Raw genomic sequence first — 19,825 nt, forward strand, 5'->3', positions numbered from 1 at the left:
GGGAAAATGAGATTTGACTATTATTCCATATCAAAGGCAAAGCTGCCTCATTGCCCTTCCATGTAGTGCACATAGAAGTGACTGTGAGTAGAGGTGAGGAAAGTCTGTCGTGAGAGGCAATGCCCCTGCTGGAGCAGCAGGAATAGTTTCTCTTTGACTTTTGTCTGGTAGGCAGAGTTTCACCCCCTGTGAAGACTCGCAGTGCAGGGTCAAAGGGCTAGTTTTCGCCCCTGAAATATCATGCAATATTGTTATTCCCTTTAAACCAAAATTAGAAATTGTCAATTAGAAAAGCTTTTTTTTGTGCATGAGGTTTTGAAAGCTCATATTTCAGTAATTAGAGGTTGGCATGAGAAGTCAGCCTAGCATGTACAGTATTGATTGTTTCAGCTTTAGTAGCTATTCATTTATGGGCCGGTCCGGCACATCATTCTCTCCTTTGTGTTGATAATGCACAGAATGTAGGTGTTGCTGTTGGTAAGGCTGAAGTCTTTGAACAATAAAACCTCTGTGTGCTTTAACTGCAGGAAAGCCGAATTTATGCTATCGCCAAATCAGGTATGCAGATGTCTGAAGCCTTCAGTGTGGACTTGGTTAACAGACGTAAGTGGGTTTGTTTATTTTATTTAGATTTGCCTCACGCCTTTTCATGGGTAGCTCAAGGCAAGATACATTCAGGAATAGGAGGTATTTCCCTGTCCCCAGGGGGCTTACAATCTGAGGGAGAGACTTACCAAGCTGTGGTATGTTTCCCAGAGGGAAAAATACTGCAAGATTCACTAATCAGCAATGCTTGGTCCCACTTCTCAGTGATTCCTATGGCGTTATTCCCAGGGGTTTAATGGTGCAGAGAAAAATACCAGGGCACCGTGCAATGTTGGGCCCACATCTTTTAAAGGGCCATGCATCCCCAAGTCCACAGCAAGACTTATTTCAAACACGCGTAAACACGAAAACATTACCCCCATCCTTAGAGACCTTCATTGGCTCCCCATTCTCTACCGTATCCACTACAAAACCCTGACCATAGTACATAAATCCATCCATGCCCACAACTCCAACTGGCTCAACATCCCTTTCAATGCCCCCCAGTCCACCCGTCTCACCAGATCCACCAACAAAGGCACCTTACACGTCCCCTCTCTGAAAACTGCCAATCTCTCTTCCACTCGTGAACGTGCCCTCACTATTGCAGGCCCCTCCCTCTGGAACTCCCTCCCTGTGCACATGCGCCTCGAACCATGTGCTATCAAATTTAAAAAGAAATTAAAAACACTACTGTTCAAACAAGCTTACCCAGAATAGTATACCCCTCAATACCCTGCACCACCTCACTGTGATCGCATATTCCTTATGTTAAGGATTTAACTATATTACTATATTGCTATGTTATGTTTGCTTTTGTTTTATTTATCTATCGCTTCCATACTGCTTCTGGTTAACCCCCTCCATGTCCTTCTCCCCCTGTTAATATGTACTTTCAAGTCTTTTGTTCTAATGTAAACTGGTATGATGTCCCCACTAATACCGGTATATAAAAGTTTCTAAATAAATAAATAAGTCCCTCACCCTCGATTGTAAATCCCTAGGGAGGGTCCAGTATGACCCTCTCTTCTACTTCCCCTGCTGCCCTCAAGTGGCAAAATTGTAAAAAATGTAAATTAAATCTTCCACAAACCCAGTCCTGGCCCCGCCATCCCCCCCCCCCCCATAGCCAAACCTCATGTCCTTGGTGTCCAAAATATGACCCCCCTCACCGCCAGACCTCCATTTATCCCCAAAGACACCCCTCCAACCAGTTACTTAAAATCCCTGGTGGCCCGGTTGTGCCCAGCGTGCCCCCTACGGTTAAAGAGCTGGTTCCATTTTCAAAGTGGTGCCGGCCGGCCTCAGACCCACCGTTGCTCCTATCATGTGCTTTGAAAGAAGGGGGAGTCACTTTTTGGACAGCCAAGAGTGTGGACTTGGACAATGGGGGACGGGAATGGGATCGGGACTGCAGCAGTTTTAAGTTTGAATATTTTTAAACGTTTGCTAATTGTGACAAATACCACAACAGCATCTGCCTTTCTATACAATGTATTTGAAAAGTATTCCAAAGCCTTTTAAAACTGTGCTATGTAATCATTTGTATATAATATGTACAGTACACATTAAGATTCTTTACCATAGCTAATGAAAGTAGCACTGTTTGGAAATGCCCAGTCCCAGGCATTCGTTCAGTGTTAGGGTCGTTTTCATTTTATCCTCTTCCATCCATGGAGTCGTTTGGGGTACCTGCTTGGTTGAGTGGCAGGGTTGGAAGGAAATTAGAACCAAAAAAGTTACCAATAGGGGCCCTGAGCTCAGCGGTCAAAGTAACAGATAAGTATGAGAAAAATAAGTGTGAAAGCTTGCTGGGCAGACTGGATGGGCCCTATGGTCTTCTTCTGCCGTCATTTCTATGTTTCTATATATGAGTCCGGAAGAGCGCCTGCCAGCAGGGCTCTTGGGACATAAAAAAATATAATTTATTACAAAAAAATGTTTCTAGGGCCTGCATATGTGGTTGGTGTCTAAACGGCCATTCCAACACAAGGGTGGAACAGTGTAGGGGCTCCTGCACCCTTAGGGGTTCCATCAGGAGCTTAGAGCACTGCGGGGACAGTTTCTGGCATTCATGCAGGGTTTCTGCTATCCTCAGCCTGAAGAGGCAAAATTATAATTCACTGAATTTCTATGGACTGCAGCCTAAATAGATGGGGGAAATGAGTCCCTTGACTTATTTTATTTTCATTATGTGTTTGAGCATTTGGGGGTTGCTAGGGTCTGAGTGCATGTAAAAGTGCGTGCGTAAGCCAGTTACTGTCTCGCGAACTGAGGAGGCATTCGAAGGGTGGCGCTGGGGGCGGAGTCAGCACTCTTTGAGGTCCATATTCAAACTCAAAAGTTATCCAGCTAAATGAATATTTGGGCACATAGCCAGTTATATTTTAGTTGGCAATCTTATTAACTGGCTAAAATTTAGCCGGATAACTTAAAGGCGTTACGGGTCTATTTCAGGAAGGAGTTATATTAGCCAGCTAAAGGGGTCATTTTTCAAATTGCGTTAGGACCTTATCGCTGATGTTAGGGCCCTAATGCCCGCAATAACGCCATAACGCATGCGATAAATAACGCATTGCCAGATGTGTATCCAAATTTTAAAAAGTTAGTCAAGTGGGAGGAGTTTGGAAGGAGTAAATGAACATGAGGGGCACTTACCGTTGCGTCTGAAAGTGTAATGTACGCTGTTTCGGGATTTAATACAGGAAATAACTACACCATTTTTCCTGGCGTTATGCTATGCGTTATGACCAAACTGTCATTTGTCATAAATATCGCAAATCCTGTTTTCAGCAGGGGGAGGAGAGGAGAGAGAGAGAGCCTCTGGGGAGCCACACATATTAGTCAACTTTTTATACCACTGTAAGAGGGAGCCATTCTGAACTCGGGGTAAGATTTTGGTGGTGGGCCAGGTTTTGGGGGGCAGTTTTATATGCACAGTCAGAGGTATGAACAGCACAGTTACCATCAGTAAAGTTTTTGTGTGATTTGGAGTGATAAAAGGTATAAATCTAGCTTGATGTACTCTCTACCTAGCTGCTATCAAGCTAGGTCAAGAGTACAATGTACAAATCTCATCTTTGTGTACCTTTCATCACTCCAAATCACATAAAATCTTCATTGATGTCTACTGTGATGTCTACTGTTGTACCTGGACTATTGAATATACCTCCAGAATTAGCCAGATAAGTTTATCCAGCTAAGTACCTGATTCACTAAGGGGTTTTCCCATTAACACAAAATGGGAGAAAAGCCTTAATGTATCTGTCCCTAATTTTGCTATCCAGACAGTGACTATCGACCTTAATGATTTTTAAAAAGTGTGCATGCATAAATTATGGCTTATGAAGAGGAAGTGTATATTCACACAAGTGTACTGGTGTGCGAACCTGCCCAATGATGTGAGTATTTTGAAAGCAAGCCTACACTTTACTTTGAAAGTCCACTTAGAAAATATTTGATGAGGTAATTTTCAAAACGATTTACATGTGTAAATGTAACATAGCAACATAACGTAGCAATTTTCAAAAGCCATTTATTGTTGTAAAGTACACTTACATGTGTATAGTCTATGGACAATTCATGGCATATACAGGGTGTTTCAAAAAGATGGACCCATCGTGAAATATATTGCTTTGAAATTGGGTCCATCATTTTGAAACACCTGTATTGTAGCAATTTTCAAAAGCTATGTTTGTAAATTCTTTGAAAATTACCCTCTAAGTCTACATTTGTGGTGTACCTGCATTTTTTAGGGTGAATGACAGCTGAAAATAAAGTCTCTTGTCTGATGCCCACCAGTGTTAGTGGACGGCCTCGAAAGGCCTTGCATTCTGTTAAGAACGGGGTGTTTTAGTGTGCCCTTGAGCCTCAGCCCGACCCCAGACGGATCCAGGACCGAACCGAGGGTTGACGGCGTGTTCCACTCACGCTCGGAATGGTCCTCCGACCATTCCAAGCCCTTTCGGATCTGCCGCTTGGATCGGCATGGAGTAGCAGGCCTGGCCTGAGGATGAGGGCAGACGGGCCTTGACATGAAGACATAACACCAAGGTCGGCATCGCAGACGAAGACATGACACCAAGGCTGATGCGGACGGCATCAGAGCCGAGGGCTGGCACAAGACATGACACCAAGGTAGTTGAAGACATGACACCAAGGCTGATGCGAAGACATCACGGACCAATGGTCGATGCGATGGCATCCTGGACCAGGGTCGACGCAACGACATCAGGAACAAGACGTTGACATGATACCAAGACTGATGCAATGGCATCCGGGACGAGACGAGGAACTTGACAAAGTCCAGACGAGACGAGAGATTGGGCGGAAGGACATTGGCACTATCTCTCAGGGCGCCCTACACAGTCCTCCCGCGGGACTGGTCGCGGACCACCCTGTCCCACTGCGCGCCCTACACAGCCCGAGGAGGCTGGTCATGGACCATGCTGAGAACAGGACGAGCGCAGGGAAGAATCCAGCAGAGGCAGAACTTCGACGACGGAGCCAGATGTCATCCGGAGCTCCACAAAGGCTGGCAGGTCATGAAGCTCAGGAGCACAGGGACCGGAGTCTACGCTGGCATCTCCCAAGACGAAGAAGCGTCACCTGGAGATCCAACGGCCGGCAGGACGGAAAGCTCAAGAGCACTGAAGACACAGGAGCAAGACACCAAGGAACTTGGGACATCAGGAAGCGGAGGATCAAGATGAGACACTAGGACACCTGGACGAGGACCTCAGACACGAAGACATGGCATGACGAGGAACAGACGAGACGAGGAACTCCATGGAGAAGATAGAAGACCTGACGGAGCTCTGGCAGGCAGGAGCCTCCAGAGTGAAGTAACTCTGATGCAAGGCGAAGACGTACTGTGAAGACAGCCCTTTTATAGGGCTAGGCAGGAAATCAGTCCATAGGTGGGGTCAGCCACACTTCCTGTGGCTGGCCCTTTAAATTCTGTGAAGAGGCGTGCACCGGCGCCTATGGGAAGCAGGAAGAAGCTGTGCAGGACCGCGGACAGCGGCCTGCATGGAACGTCGGCGTTACAGACGCAGGGCTGGCCTGAGAAGCACGCCCCGATGACGGCAGCGGCTCCAGCCACTGCAGGGAGCCTCGGGGGCAGCACCAGCCGCCACTCGAGCCCGGGGATGCGGCCTCCACGCCGCGAAGAGGTAGACAGTGTCAGCGGCAGCTTCCGGTCGCAAAGAGAGGCAGAAGGGCAGACAAGTCCGCGGCACCACCGCGACAAAGGGGGAACATGATGGGCAGCCTCCGGGCCGCAGGGAGCAGGAAAGTCCGCGGCTCCAGCCGCACCGGAAGGCCCGACTCCAGCGGCACCAGCCACGACGGGCAGGACAGAAAGGTGAGCAGTACCTGCTCGTGGGGGGACCCGCGGGCAGGGTCCATGTCAACCAGATTGCTACTCAGTGCCCAGGATTACCAGCTCCCTGCTATCAGCTCATTACACTTAAACCTTGAATACATTTTTGCATTGTTAAGCATTATTATTATTATTATTATTATTATTATAAATTACCCCTAGAAATGCAGCTCAGATAAACACAACCCTTCCTTCAGTGTAAGAACTAGAATCTGACTGGCATTTATTCAAGTTTTGCTCCAGTGTGTAAAATTGCTGCAGATTTATCAAAGGGAATTTTCCAAGACATTCGACTAGAAAGCATTGATGCAAAACCAGAACAATTTTCAGTATTGGCAGGCTCGGATTTAGACGTAGGCAACATAGGCAACTGTCTATGGCACCAAAGTTTTATAGGCGCCAGAGCAGTGCCACTGCTGTCATGCCTAAATTAGAGTCTTCTGCTTCTCTCCTCTGTGCTCCGGAAGATGCAGTAAAAATCAGCACGGGGTCTTCAGCAGCCCTGCTGTGCTGAGTGACCCTGTGGCACCATGCTCCCACCTCCTCCATGGGCTTCCTGTTACCAGGGGCACCTCAGGGTCACTCAGCGCATCAGGGCTGCTGAAGGTCCCACGCTGATTTTTACTGCATCTTCCGGCACCTGGAGGAGAGAAGTGACACTTCAACTTGTAAATGAGGAGGGAGGGGAGAGGGATTTCAGATGGAGGGAGGATAAGTCACCTCCCCCCATTGCCTATGGATACCTTCCACGTTAATCTGGCCCTGAATATTGGGATAAAATGTTTCAATCCATCTGACTGTGAATTTCAGCTATTGTTAACGATTTATATTTAATTTACCATGGTCTCTCCTGGAGTCATTTTGAGTGGATTGTGTTGATGTCGATCAGGAAGACCACTGTGCAAGCACACAGGGTTGATAGTCTTTGTTTAGGGAATCCTGAAGGTATAATGGCGGGGAAAAATGTAAAGCAGGCTTGAGGAGGAAGCTTGCATGATGCCTGCCCTCACTGTGCCTGGTTCTGACTGATTTATCAAGTTATTCACTATTGTGAGCATGCTGTAATCTGGCATTGTACTCTTTCTTGTAGCTGGTGGCTCATTGATTTCGTGTTCAACATCAGGACCGTACACATCTCTCATATACAAGAACTTGACCGTTCCTGTTTACACAACTTTGAAAGGGGTAATATTATTATTGATGCTGTTGTTAATAACTAGATATAAATGCAATATTCATTATGGTTCATGTGATTGACTGATGGTTTTATGAACTTTATAAGTCAGGATGTTTTGTCATGTGACTTGTGCTTAGATCCATTCACATGACTGTTATGTTTACATGCCATGTACTGTATGTTGTTTATTATTTTATTGAGTATTGCGTTATGTGTTTTAATGATTTAGCTTATATGTTTTTATGTTTCAATTATGATTCTTATCATATATTTGTAGGTGTTTATTCACAAGCACATTTTATATTTTGCTAGCTGACACATGCAAAAGATTTAAGACTTGCCAGGATGCTAGTACCCTTGCCCTAGCCTGCCCTGAACACTTTTCCCTTCTTGGAAGCTGCTAGGAAGATGTGGGAAGTTCTCAGGCCTTAATTAGTTAAAAGATCTTCTGAATTGCAGTGTGTTCTACAAGTAAATAAATAAATAAATAATGTTCAATTTATTTGCAGATAACACCATATTACCAGGAAACATCGTACATTTAAAAATCGTCAGGGTTTTAATGCAGTGTTTCCCAACTCTCTTGGCAGCATACCTAACTTGTCTGGGGTTTTCAGGATATCCATAATGAATATGCATAAGATAGATTTGCATACACTGGAAACCTCGCATATGTAAATCTGTCTCGTGTATTTATTATGACGATCCTTAAAACCAGACTGACTAGGTGTATCTCCATGAGAGAGAGAGGTGAAACACATTTTTAATAGAAAGAAGAACTGCATCTGGTGTTCAATTGTTTTTCCAAGTTTCAAAGCAGAGTTCCAGATAGATATATTATTACACAGCCTCATCGTTGCCTGTTTGTGTGCATGTCAACCAATGAATTCTGTTTCTGCATTATACACAGGTGTGCTGATAGTATGCACATCAAATACTGGACTTTTGTCTATGGCAAGGACAAAGGGTCATGATATCAAGGTGACAGAAGGGAAACTCAGAGGAGATATGAGGACGTACTTCTTTACTGAGAGGGAGAGAAATGCCTGGAATAGTCTACCAGCATTTGTCAGAGCTGCTAACAGCCAAAACCATGATGGAAATTGATCGTGCTTGAGGTAGATAAGGAAGATAGGGGTGGAGAAGAACTAGGGTTTTGGTTTGGAAATGTATGTAACTATATACCTGGAACAGCAGGTGACCAAAAAAGGGCACATGACAAAGCCAACTTGCGCAGAGTGGAAATATGGTGGCATCAAACTTCCAAAAAAGAAGGCAAGGTCGATCACCACACAGCAGCAGCAGAGCTTTGGTATATTCTCTGATATAATCGGCAAGAGGGAGTAAGTTGCTTAGAAGGGGTAGCAAAACATCCAGGCTGCACTTCCCAGCAAAGGACCTATACGATAAGGAGCGGTCTTTTGCAGGTGGTCAAGCTTGTACAACTGACAGCTGGGAGATATCCTTAGCACAGTGGGCAGTAGTAATGGGAAAGAAGGGAGCTCATCAGAGTAAGAATGGTGTAGGTGGTCATGCTTATGCAACTAACAGCTAGGAGCGCAATGTAGAGTAGGGGGGAAACAGGTGGGCTAAAATGGTCCTGTTCTCTTAATATCTTCTGTTACATGTTAAGGCAGGTCATGAATATCACTTGTCAAGTGGCAGAATTTTGTATCCTTATTTAGCACATATTCAGAGGCTAAGAGTCCTAATTACAAATCCGTGTTAAAATCATTCATTAACATGACAGTTTTAATGTGGACATTGTTGGGGGATTTAACACCTGAATTACTAAAACAGGCATTAACTGCGGGTTTTACCATGGCCAGTGATGCCCTGTGCATTATGGGCTGTGGTAACAAGTCTGGGTTACCAGTCACAGTAACACTAGCCCCAGTGGGGGCTCTGTCCTCCAGTAAAGAGTAAGGACCTGCTGTGGGCCAAAATACCCCCCCCCCTTCTCCTCCCAGTGAAGAATAAGCACCTGCTGGAGCCCAAAATACCTAAGAACATGCCATAATGGGTCAGACCAAGGGTCCATCAAGCCCAGCAGCCTGTTTCCAACAGTGGCCAATCCAAGTCACAAGTATCTGACAAGTACCCAAAAACTAAGTCTATTCCATGTTACCATTGCTAGTAATAGCGGTGGCTATTTTCTAAGTCAACTCAATTAATAGCAGGTAATGGACTTCTCCTCCAAGAACTTATCCAATCCTTTTTTAAACCCAGCTACACTAACTGCACTAACCACATCCTCTGGCAACAAATTCCAGAGTTTAATTGTACGTTGAGTGAAAAAGAACTTTCTCCGATTAGTTTTAAATGTGCCACACGCTAACTTCATGGAGTGCCCCCTAGACTTCTATTATCCGAAAGAGTAAATAACTGATTCACATCTACCCGTTCTAGACCTCTCATGATTTTAAACACCTCTATCATATCCCCCCTCAGCTGTCTCTTCTCCAAGCTGAAAAGACCTAACCTCTTTAGTCTTTCCTCATAGGGGAGCTGTTCCATTCCCCTTATCATTTTGGTTGCCCTTCTCTGTACCTTCTCCATCGCAATTATATCTTTTTTGAGATTTGGCAATCAGATTTGTACACAGTATTCAAGGTGCGGTCTCACCATGGAGCGATACAGAGGCATTATGACATTTTCCGTTTTATTCAACATTCCCTTTCTAATAATTCCCAACATTCTGTTTGCTTTTTTGACTGCCGCAGCACACTGAACCGACAATTTCAAAGTGTTATCCACTATGACGCCTAGATCTCTTTCTTGAGTTGTAGCACCTAATATGGAACCTAACATTGTGTAACTATAGCATGGGTTATTTTTCCCTATATGCATCGCCTTGCACTTATCCACATTAAATTTCATCTGCCATTTTGATGCCCAATTTTCCAGTCTCACAAGGTCTTAAGAACATAAGAACATAAGAAGTTGCCATGCTGGGTCAGACCAATGGTCCATCAAGCCCAGCATCCTGTTTCCAACAGAGGCCAAACCAGGCCACAAGAACCTGGCAAGTACCCAAACACTAAGAAGATCCCATGCTACTGATGCAATTAATAGCAGTGGCTATTCCCTAAGTAAACTTGATTAATAGCAGTTAATGGACTTCTCCTCCAAGAACTTATCCAAACCTTTTTTGAACCCAGTTACACTAACTGCACTAACCACATCCTCTGGCAACAAATTCCAGAGCTTTATTGTGCGTTGAGTGAAAAAGAATTTTCTCCGATTAGTCTTAAATGTGCTACTTGCTAACTTCATGGAATGCCCCCTAGTCCTTCTATTATCCGAAAGTGTAAACAACCGAGTCACATCTAGTCGTTCAAGACCTCTCATGATCTTAAAGACCTCTATCATATCCCCCCTCAGCCATCTCTTCTCCAAGCTGAACAGCCCTAACCTCTTCAGCCTTTCCTCATAGGGGAGCTGTTCCATCCCCTTTATCATTTTGGTTGCCCTCCTCTGTACCTTCTCCATTGCAATTATATCTTTTTTGAGATGCGGCGACCAGAATTGTACACAGTATTCAGGGTGCGGTCTCACCATGGAGAGATACAGAGGCATTATGACATTTTCCGTTTTATTCACCATTCCCTTCCTAATAATTCCTAACATTCTTTTTTGATTGCTGCAGCACACTGAGCCGACGATTTTAAAGTATTATCCACTATGATGCCTAGATCTTTTTCCTGGATGGTAGCTCCTAATACGGAACCTAATATCGTATAACTACAGCAAGGGTTATTTGCACATGTCCACATTAAATTTCATCTGCCATTTGGATGCCCAATCTTCCACTCTTGCAAGGTCCTCCTGCAATTTATCACAATCACTTGTGATTTAACTACTCTGAATAATTTTGTATCATATATATATTGAATAGCACCAGTCCAAGTAGAGATCCCTGAGGCACTCCACTGTTTACCCTTTTCCACTGAGAAAATTGACCATTTAATCCTACTCTCTGTTTCCTGTCTTTTAACCAGTTTGTAATCCACGAAAGGACATTGCCTACTATCCCATGACTTTTTACTTTTCCTAGAAGCCTCTCATGAGTGACTTTGTCAAATGTCTTCTGAAAATCCAAATACACCTCATCTACCTATTCACCTTTATCCACATGTTTATTAACTCCTTCTAAAAAGTGAAGCAGATTTGTGAGGCAAGACTTGCCCTGGGTAAAGTCATGCTGACTTTGTTCCATTAAACCAGGTCTTTCTATATGTTCTGTGATTTTGATCTTGCGAATAGCTTCCACTATTTTTCCTGGCACTGAAGTCAGGCTCACTGGTCTGTAGTTTCCTAGCTCGCCCCTGGAGCCTTTTTTAAATATTGGGGTTACATTGGCCACCCTCCAGTCTTCAGGTACAAAGGATGATTTTAATGATAGGTTACAAATTTTAACTAATAGATTAGAAATTTCATTTTTTGAGTTCCTTCAGAACCCTAGGATGCATACCATCTGGTCCAGGTGATTTGCTACTCTTTAGTTGGTCAATCTCCTGCAATTTATCACAATCTGCTTCTGATTTAACTACTCTGAACAATTTATATCATCTGCAAATTTGATTACCTCACTCGTCATATTTCTTTCCAGATCATTCATAAATATGTTGAAAAATAAGGGTCCCAATAAAGATCCCTGAGGCACTCCACTGCCCACTCCCTTCCACTGAGAAAATTGTCCATTTAATCCTACTCTCTGTGTCTTGTCTTTTAGCTAGTTTGTAATCCACGAAAGGACATCGCCACCTATCCCATGACTTTTTACTTTTCCTAGAAGCCTCTCATGAGGAACTTTGTCAAATGCCTTGTGAAAATCCAAGTACACTTCATCTACCGGTTCACTTTTATCCACATGTTTATTAACTCCTTCAAAAAAGTGAAGCAGATTTGTGAGGCAAGACTTGCCTTGGGTAAAGTCATGCTGACTCTGTTCCATTAAACCATGTCTTTCTATATGTTCTGTGATTTTGATGTTTAAAACACTTTCCACTATTTTTCCTGGCACTGAAGTCAGGCTAACCGGTCTGTAGTTTCCCGGATCGCCCCTAGAGCCCTTTTTAAATATTGGGGTTACATTTGCTATCCTCCAGTCTTCAGGTACAATGGATGATTTTAATGATAGGTTACAAATTTTTACTAAAAGTCTGAAATTTCATTTTTTAGTTCCTTCAGAACTCTGGGGTGTATACCATCTGGTCCAGTTGATTTACTACTCTTCAGTTTGTCAATCAGGTCTACCACCTCCTCCTTCCCTTGATGAAGGGCCCACTGTGGCCCCTAATATCCTCCCTTCCCCTCCCCCTTCATCTTCCCACTGAGAACAAGGAGGGCTCATTGCAGCAGGGACAACTGCCTCCTACACCCATGTCCAGGAGCAATAAGGTCCTGCACGAAAATGGACTGCAGCAGGTCCTTCATGTTCACAGTGGGATGAGTTGGGGTATTTGTAAGTGACTACTTTGAGCTGTGACAGCCACTTCTTTTCTTGGGGATGAATGGGAATGTGCCACTTTGTGCTCGAGGGAGGCCATTGCTGTTTAGTGGGTGGGGGAGGGGATCGGGGCTCTGAGGACTCTGGATCTTGGTGTGAGGAGTGGGCAGGCTACATTAGTACCTGTGTTAGCTTTATGAAGCTAATGCTAACATTTGTAACTCTAACCCTGAAGATGTAGTTAAGTTTTAACATTTCTGAAGGGTTAATGCAAATAGTGTTGCTTAATGCATTTTGGGCTAACCTCTATTAATTATTCACAAGCACTTTAGTAAACAGGCCTCTGAATCTCCTCAGTTTGCTGTTCCGAAGAACAGACACGCCTTCAGATGTGCTCTACTCATGTACTGTCCATATGTGCAGAAAATCTTAAAAGTCAATAATCAAAATCAAACAGAATGTGTAATTTTTCATTATAATCTAGGTTTATGTTTAAAATTTCATTTACATTTTTTATGTATTATATTCCATTTTATATTTATTTTTGTAGAGAGGTATGGTATCAGAGAATCAAGGTACATGGATTTTAATCACCGATTCTTGCCCGCAATGGGCTTCAGGCAGTATCAGTATTGAAGCAATGACAAATCCAATCATTTACCAGAAACTCTCTAGATTATTATCAAAAAATCTTTTATTTTTATCACTCAAAAAATGTTTGTTTTTACCTAACCCTAAATTTCAAATTCCTTAACATTATGAGAACAAATCTTAAACCTTCCTTATATATATCTCTCTCACAAAATGGAAAAAGTACTTAAGCTTCACTGAACGCCAGATAACCACACATCAAGACCACAATTCAAGCGACTCAACACGGCCCATAGTTCGGCAAGACATGCCTTCCTCAGGAGTTCATTGATATATTTTCAGAAATAACAATATGGTTTGCATGGACTTAAAATGATTGTTTTGTGTTATATAATATATAAATACATTTAAAATGATCATTTTAAAGATAAATCTAGATTTTAATGAAAAATTAAAAATTCTGTTTGATTTTGATTACTGACTTTGAAGTTCCTTTTGTGATATTTGATTTAAATTGGAGAGGTGGTGCTTTTTTGTATTTACAGAAAAACTTAAAACACAATGTTACCCAATAGTTACATGACAATGTAAATTAATTGGATGCGTTTAGTACATATGGGGTTTCTTATATATGCACCTATTTGAAAGTCCCAGGCAGGTGCATATAAGGGCAATCCACCCTACGTTGCTGCCTCTGTGAGCCCCGAAATCTGAATTCTTCAAGGGAATGCTAAGGTGAACCCAAGAAGCTGGCGCAGTTTGCTCAGCTTTGCGAAGAACATTGTTCTTTTCTTTTTAGAAAGCAACTCAGATAAGCTGCAGCCCGTTCCTAGATGATTCCTCAGGATCAGAGGAAGAGGACAGTTCCAGGTCCAGTTCGCAGACCTCGGAGTCAGACTGCAGAAACCGAAGTGGCCCAGGTAGCCCCCGGGCTCTGAAGCGAGGTTTGTACAGCTGGAAGCATGAACAGTCTAAGTCAAGTTGGCACAGTGCTCGGACCTCTTTCTTGAAATCAGAATTCAGTGCTGAGGAATTCTCTCTAAAGGGAACAAATCCTAAAATCAGACCTCAGCTTCAGGTAACACGCAGAAATAAGGACAAATGGTTGTTTCTTTATCAAAGATTTGCCTTTAGTCACTTTTCTGAGCTCTGCCTGAGATTGGCAGGTTAATTTTATAGTGGGCTTTCTTAACCCAAATGGCCCATGTGGGAACTTTAGTGAAATGGCATGGGGTAAAAATGCCACTTTCTAAATTAAATAACAGTTATAAAGAAGGGAATCCCGTTGGCTTAACATCAGAATAAGTTTGATGACTCCAGATTAGATTTGGTCATGTTGCTCATTCGGACTTTTAGCCAGAACTCCCCTGGTCTGCTGCGATGCTGCAGTCATGAAAAATGCCACAGAATCCCCCCTCTGTTGTGGAAATGGGGTAACCACCTGCCTTTGTGTCCTGCTGCTGCCAGTTCGCCTGCTTCTCCACCCCCCTCCCCTTGCCCTGCAGCCACTCTTCCAGCCGTGCCGCTCCTTGCATTCTCCCAGCTCGTCAGCAGTGCACCCCAACTCCCGCTGAACGAAGAGCAAATTGCAGGGGATGCTAGAACTGCCCTCCCTCCCTACCCCCCCCCCCCCCCCCATGTTATTTTAGGTGCTCCACAAATGCTACAGAATATTACTTATTAAAACCAGAATTTGTGAGATATTCCCTTTAAATGGTACCTCAGTGAGAGCCGCAATCCTTCCATTTCACAGCAGGATGGATCATTTTGTGTCTTCACTATAAGCTTGGATTGCCTGCAGAGGGTACAGATAACAGCTTTTGGTTCTTCCCTTAATGGCTGATTGACCTCCATAAAAAGGTTGGAAAAGGGCCTTGTGGGTAATCAGGATCTTGTGCCTGTCTCCGAGGCAGCTGCCCTTCTGCTCGGAATGGTTGTGAGGTTCATGGCATGAGGTTTTGCACCCTGGCACCATAGCATGGAGGTGTTATCACAAGTGCCACGTTTCCCACATGGGCATGACCAGCATGCCAGGTTTCGGCCTGAGCCAGGGCTGCCTTGGTAGGGTATGGCCGCAGCTGTGCCAGTCTTAACATTTTTCAGGTCTTTGGCTGAAGGAAAATACTGCAAAACTGAAATGACATTCACAGTGCCAAGAAACACCCTTTAGATAGACCATTAGAGGGGGTTTAGGATTTCTTCTCATTCACAGACAAAAGTTGCTTCTCATGTGGGATGGTAATGGTGATCCGGGCTGGCTTTGGTGGCTAGGGGCCATTGCATTCTGATTTCCTTGGGGCAGATCGTAAGTTGAGGTTTGAATTAACAGCCCCTAGATGGACAGGAACTCCTCTCTTTCAAAGCTGAGTCAAAGCAAACCAATGTGTAAGAGGATGGCGGGGGGGGGGGGGAAGCCGAAACAGCTTCTCCATAACCTGGACCACATGACAGAGCCGCTGGCGACAGCCGCCTGTGAGCTCTGCCAAGCAAGGAGATAGGAGGGCTGAACATAGCAGGAGGCTGCTGTGACTCTGACCTGAGCAACAGGCAGGCAAGGTTTCCCACATCTGCATCAGAACTGGCTTATTTAATATAATTCTGTTAAGTTAAATAATGTGACTGTTGCTGAAGACTGAAACCAGTTACAGGAAAAGTGCCATCCCTGCTCATTTCCCTTTCCTGTATGCCTCACATTTTTGCTAAGTTGCTGAGTAAATTTGTATTCTTTTTTTTTTTTCTTGGCTGCTCTGGTTCGGTGTTCTGCAGCTGCTGCATGAAAGCTCCCAGCACACACCCCCTGCTCTGAGCCATGTGTCCTTCCTTCCTTCCAGATCGTACTTTTGCCAGAATTGTAGACGGGGCTCCCAGTTTTCTGGATGAACACAAATAACTGCAGATGCAGTTCAAGTTTCAGTTTCATTTCTAATTTTGATCCAGAAAAGAAATTCTACTAGAGTGCAAAAGAAGCAAGAGCGTACATGTCTGCAGTACTTAAACAATTAAAAAAAAAAAAAAATTAAAAATATTAAAGAAAACTCAAAACATACTGGCATGGAAACATATCCATTCATTCTTGTACAGAAATGTCTATGCAGAGGAGCAAAAGTAAAGAAGAAATATATATGTGGGGAAATGCAGATTAGGGGCCTGATTTTTCAGGCTTTTTTCCCATTCTTTGTCTTTGGGGAAATATGACCCCTTAAGTCGGATTACTTTTAAATTAAATGTAAAATAAGTGCAGAAAAATAAAATATAGATGAGGAAGCATATAAAACAAGGCCCCTGTTTACTTGCTTAATGTGCGTTACAAGAGCATTAATGTATGTTATTGACCACACCCATTTAAACGTTTCCAATATTTTTGGGTTACCACATGGCAAATATTAATGAACTGCATCTCGTGCGACTGCATGCAAAGCAGGTCATTAATATTAAAATGGTTTCACCCAAATCATATTAAACCATGCAATCCATGTTAAGTCTTACATGATTAACTACACGTCAAGTGTTGTAGTTAACTTTTGGGGGAGAGCATTTGTAGGCTAATCTGCCTGCCAAAACTCTAGGCCTCCATCCCCAGCCAACAATGGGGTAAGGGGCCCCAAGCAATTGCCCCCATTCTCAACAGAGACACCATTGCCCTCCAGAAGATTTCTCCCTCCCCTTCCTTAGCAGAACCCCCACTCCAGCAGATTTCTTTCCCATGGGTAAGCTCCAGGTGGGGTTTGCTAGGGGGGCAATACTTACTGTCTTTGGCAGGAGAGGGAGTGGAAACAATCGGGGCTTCTCGCCCCATTGTTCACCACTAGTGCATGTCACCTCGAAATTTGTGATTTACTAAGATCTTAACACCCGTTAGGAAATGCTGCATTCGTAGAGGAAGGTGAAACTAAAACCATGTGTTAAAAGTATGTTATTAATGGACTTTAACAAATTGGTCCCTAAATACCATAAACCCAAGAATTATAGATGATCTTATTTTTCTCTTTCTTCGGATTTTGTACTGTAAGGTTATAAAAGCACCACTGAGCCCGGGGTATGGCAAGAGCAGCCAAAAGCTCAGAACTCGAGGAATCGAGTAATCCTACGTCTCACATGGATTTGAAGGCAACTTGAAAGACACCAAAGCTCTTTGTTCTTCAGTCGTTGCCTCTGAAAATGATGCAAGGCTAGCAGCATGGGAAGGGGGAGGACAATGATTGACGCTGCTTTCCCATTAATGTGTGTGTGGAGATCTTATTTAGGTGAAGGAAATGGTAGCAAGAGATGAAGCTCTTAGCCTTTAAGAAAATGATAAAAACCTGAGTTTTTCCAATTGATTCCTTGTTTGTTTGTTTGTTTTTTTACCAATGTGTTCTGATCGGCTGCTTTGGAATGTTTAAATGTGATGCAAGGTAGAATTTGCATGATCCAGTTGAGCTGGCATTCACTTTTAATTTGCTGTTTTTGTTAAGTATGGTGTTTGTCTTATTTTCTGCTATTTTTATTTATGATATATGTTCATTTATAAGCCCTCTGGTGCAATCAGTAGACCAGAAAGGCAGTCTAGAAATATTTACAAATAAAATAAATAAACCAATGAACATACACATGCATTTTAATCAAAGTTTGAAGTATGATTTTTATAGTTTTCTGATCTGCGTTGTGATTCTTCACACAGGTGTGTCTTTGTCTTCGATGGCCTCAGAAAGTGATTACGCTATTCCTCCTGACGCCTACTCGACAGACACAGAATATTCAGAACCAGAGCAGAAGCTTCCAAAAACGTGCTCTTCCTCCAGTGATAATGGGAAAAATGTGAGAATCAAAGCTTTGAATGGGATAATGCACTTAGAAACATGGAAATGTTGTGGCAGAAAAAGAGCATGTGTCCAGTCTAGTCTATCCATCCACCCAACTAATTCAGCTTTACAATCCCCACCACTACCTCAGAGATCCTCTGTCTTTATCCCATGCTTTCATTACTTCAGATACTGTCCTTGTCTCTATCACCTCCATGAGGATGTTGTTCCATGCATCTACTACCCTCTCCATAAAGAAATATTTCCTTAGATTACTCTTGAGTCTTCTGCCATTAAGTGCAGCTCGATTACTTTAGTGCTGTGGTCTCTTCTCTTGTGGTACAGGCTTCCAGTGGCCATATAGGTTCTGGAAAAAATTGGTTCCTGTGCTGGTGGTGATACTTTTTTATGGACCAACATAAGAATTATCCATGCAATGTTGGGACTACCCAGGTTTCTTCTTTCTTTCTTTCCTCCACCTTTTTTGCATGTCTTTCCATCCAGAATGCCCAAAATGTCATACAAACATAAATGCAATGCTACATCAAACACATGACACAGCAATACTTTATACCACAAAATACATCACACATTAATTTAAAACTTCCTAGTAAGCTCAACATCTCAACTAGCAAGCAAAAATATAAAATATCATGAAAAATAAATGCCATCCAACTGTGTTCTGTCAGCCCTAAACACCCATCTATCAGAATATAAAATACAATGCAACAGCACAATTTAAACCTGTCAGCTTTAAGAAGCCATGTCTTCAGAGACCACCTAAAGGACATAAGATTGTCCAAAAGTCAAGTCATCTGAAGAAGCTAGCTTTGTTGTGTAATGATTAATTATACATAAGACTAGTATAATCAAATGAAGGAATCCTTTAACAGATCCATCCACCTAGATTACACTGAATTGACTGCTGCGTAATCAGCAGTGGGAACCTACAAAAACATAGTGAAAGGAAGAATAAGGGCACGACTTGCCCAAGTGAGCAAACTATGCCATTGTAATTTCTAAACAGAAAGGTGTTGACTCAGTCAGCAGACTCTTTGCTGGCTGCAATACCTTTTATCAGACCAGAGATGATGATGTACATGATCAAGCCCCTCCTTCAGATGTGACCACATTGTCACATGATCTCCCAGTCACAGAGAAAGATTCCCTTTTATACAGTGTTGTAGTGCACAGAAAATGATATTAAATCAAAGTGTGTCTGTATTTCTTTGAAAGACTTTGAAAAATTCTCATTTTTTATTTCTCTAAAAGCAGTGCTTCCTTACAAGAGTGGATCATATTTTCTCCTAGTATTCTTGTCAGAATTCACAGGAATCGCTTCTGCAGTGGCTGGGCTGAGATCACAGGTGGTATTTCACATGGGCTGCTGTAGCTGAAGTTTGAGCCAGTAGCCTAGAGCTGAAAGGCTCTGACCATTCCTCTGAGCCATCTAGACCCCCCCACATCAGTCATGCTCAGCCATGATAAATTAGTACCTCTCTGCTGCCACAGGACTTAAACCTTATTCTTTCTCCAGTGCAATAAGAGTCTCTAGTGCTGTTGTGTCGTAATTGGCCTCATGTTTATAGGCTCTGGAACTAGGATGGCTGGGGATACCTTAGGCTAGAAGCAGAGGGCTACTGTGTGCCTGCCGCTCTCAGTTGGTTTCAGGTCCCCCACTATCAAAATTATTCAAGGGTTTCTGCTGTTTTAAAGAGTTCAGTGGTCTGTAAGAGATATCTCTCTGCCAGAGGCAGTGCCCGGGAAGTCTGAGATGGCGAAGCAAAGCTGAAGTGTTCCGTGTCTCAGAATCCTCAGGAGTTGGCACTCTGCTAGCAAGGGCAGACCTCTTCCAG

At 43.2% G+C, this 19,825-nt stretch overlaps 1 protein-coding gene across 4 annotated transcripts in view; it reads left to right on the forward strand.

The window, feature by feature from the left end:
* PLEKHH2 (pleckstrin homology, MyTH4 and FERM domain containing H2) overlaps positions 1-19,825 on the forward strand; it is a 230,063-nt gene that overhangs the window by 94,105 nt on the left and 116,133 nt on the right. For all 4 annotated transcript variants that reach the window (XM_029593328.1, XM_029593325.1, XM_029593326.1 and 1 more), the window contains 4 exons: positions 528-603; positions 7,059-7,153; positions 13,988-14,132; positions 17,849-17,985. In XM_029593328.1, coding sequence (XP_029449188.1) covers positions 528-603; positions 7,059-7,153; positions 13,988-14,132; positions 17,849-17,985 — 453 coding nt within the window. The remainder of the gene's footprint in view (positions 1-527; positions 604-7,058; positions 7,154-13,987; positions 14,133-17,848; positions 17,986-19,825) is intronic.

This window comes from Rhinatrema bivittatum, chromosome 3, assembly GCF_901001135.1.
Source record: "Rhinatrema bivittatum chromosome 3, aRhiBiv1.1, whole genome shotgun sequence".
Classification (NCBI taxonomy): Eukaryota; Metazoa; Chordata; class Amphibia; order Gymnophiona; family Rhinatrematidae; genus Rhinatrema; species Rhinatrema bivittatum.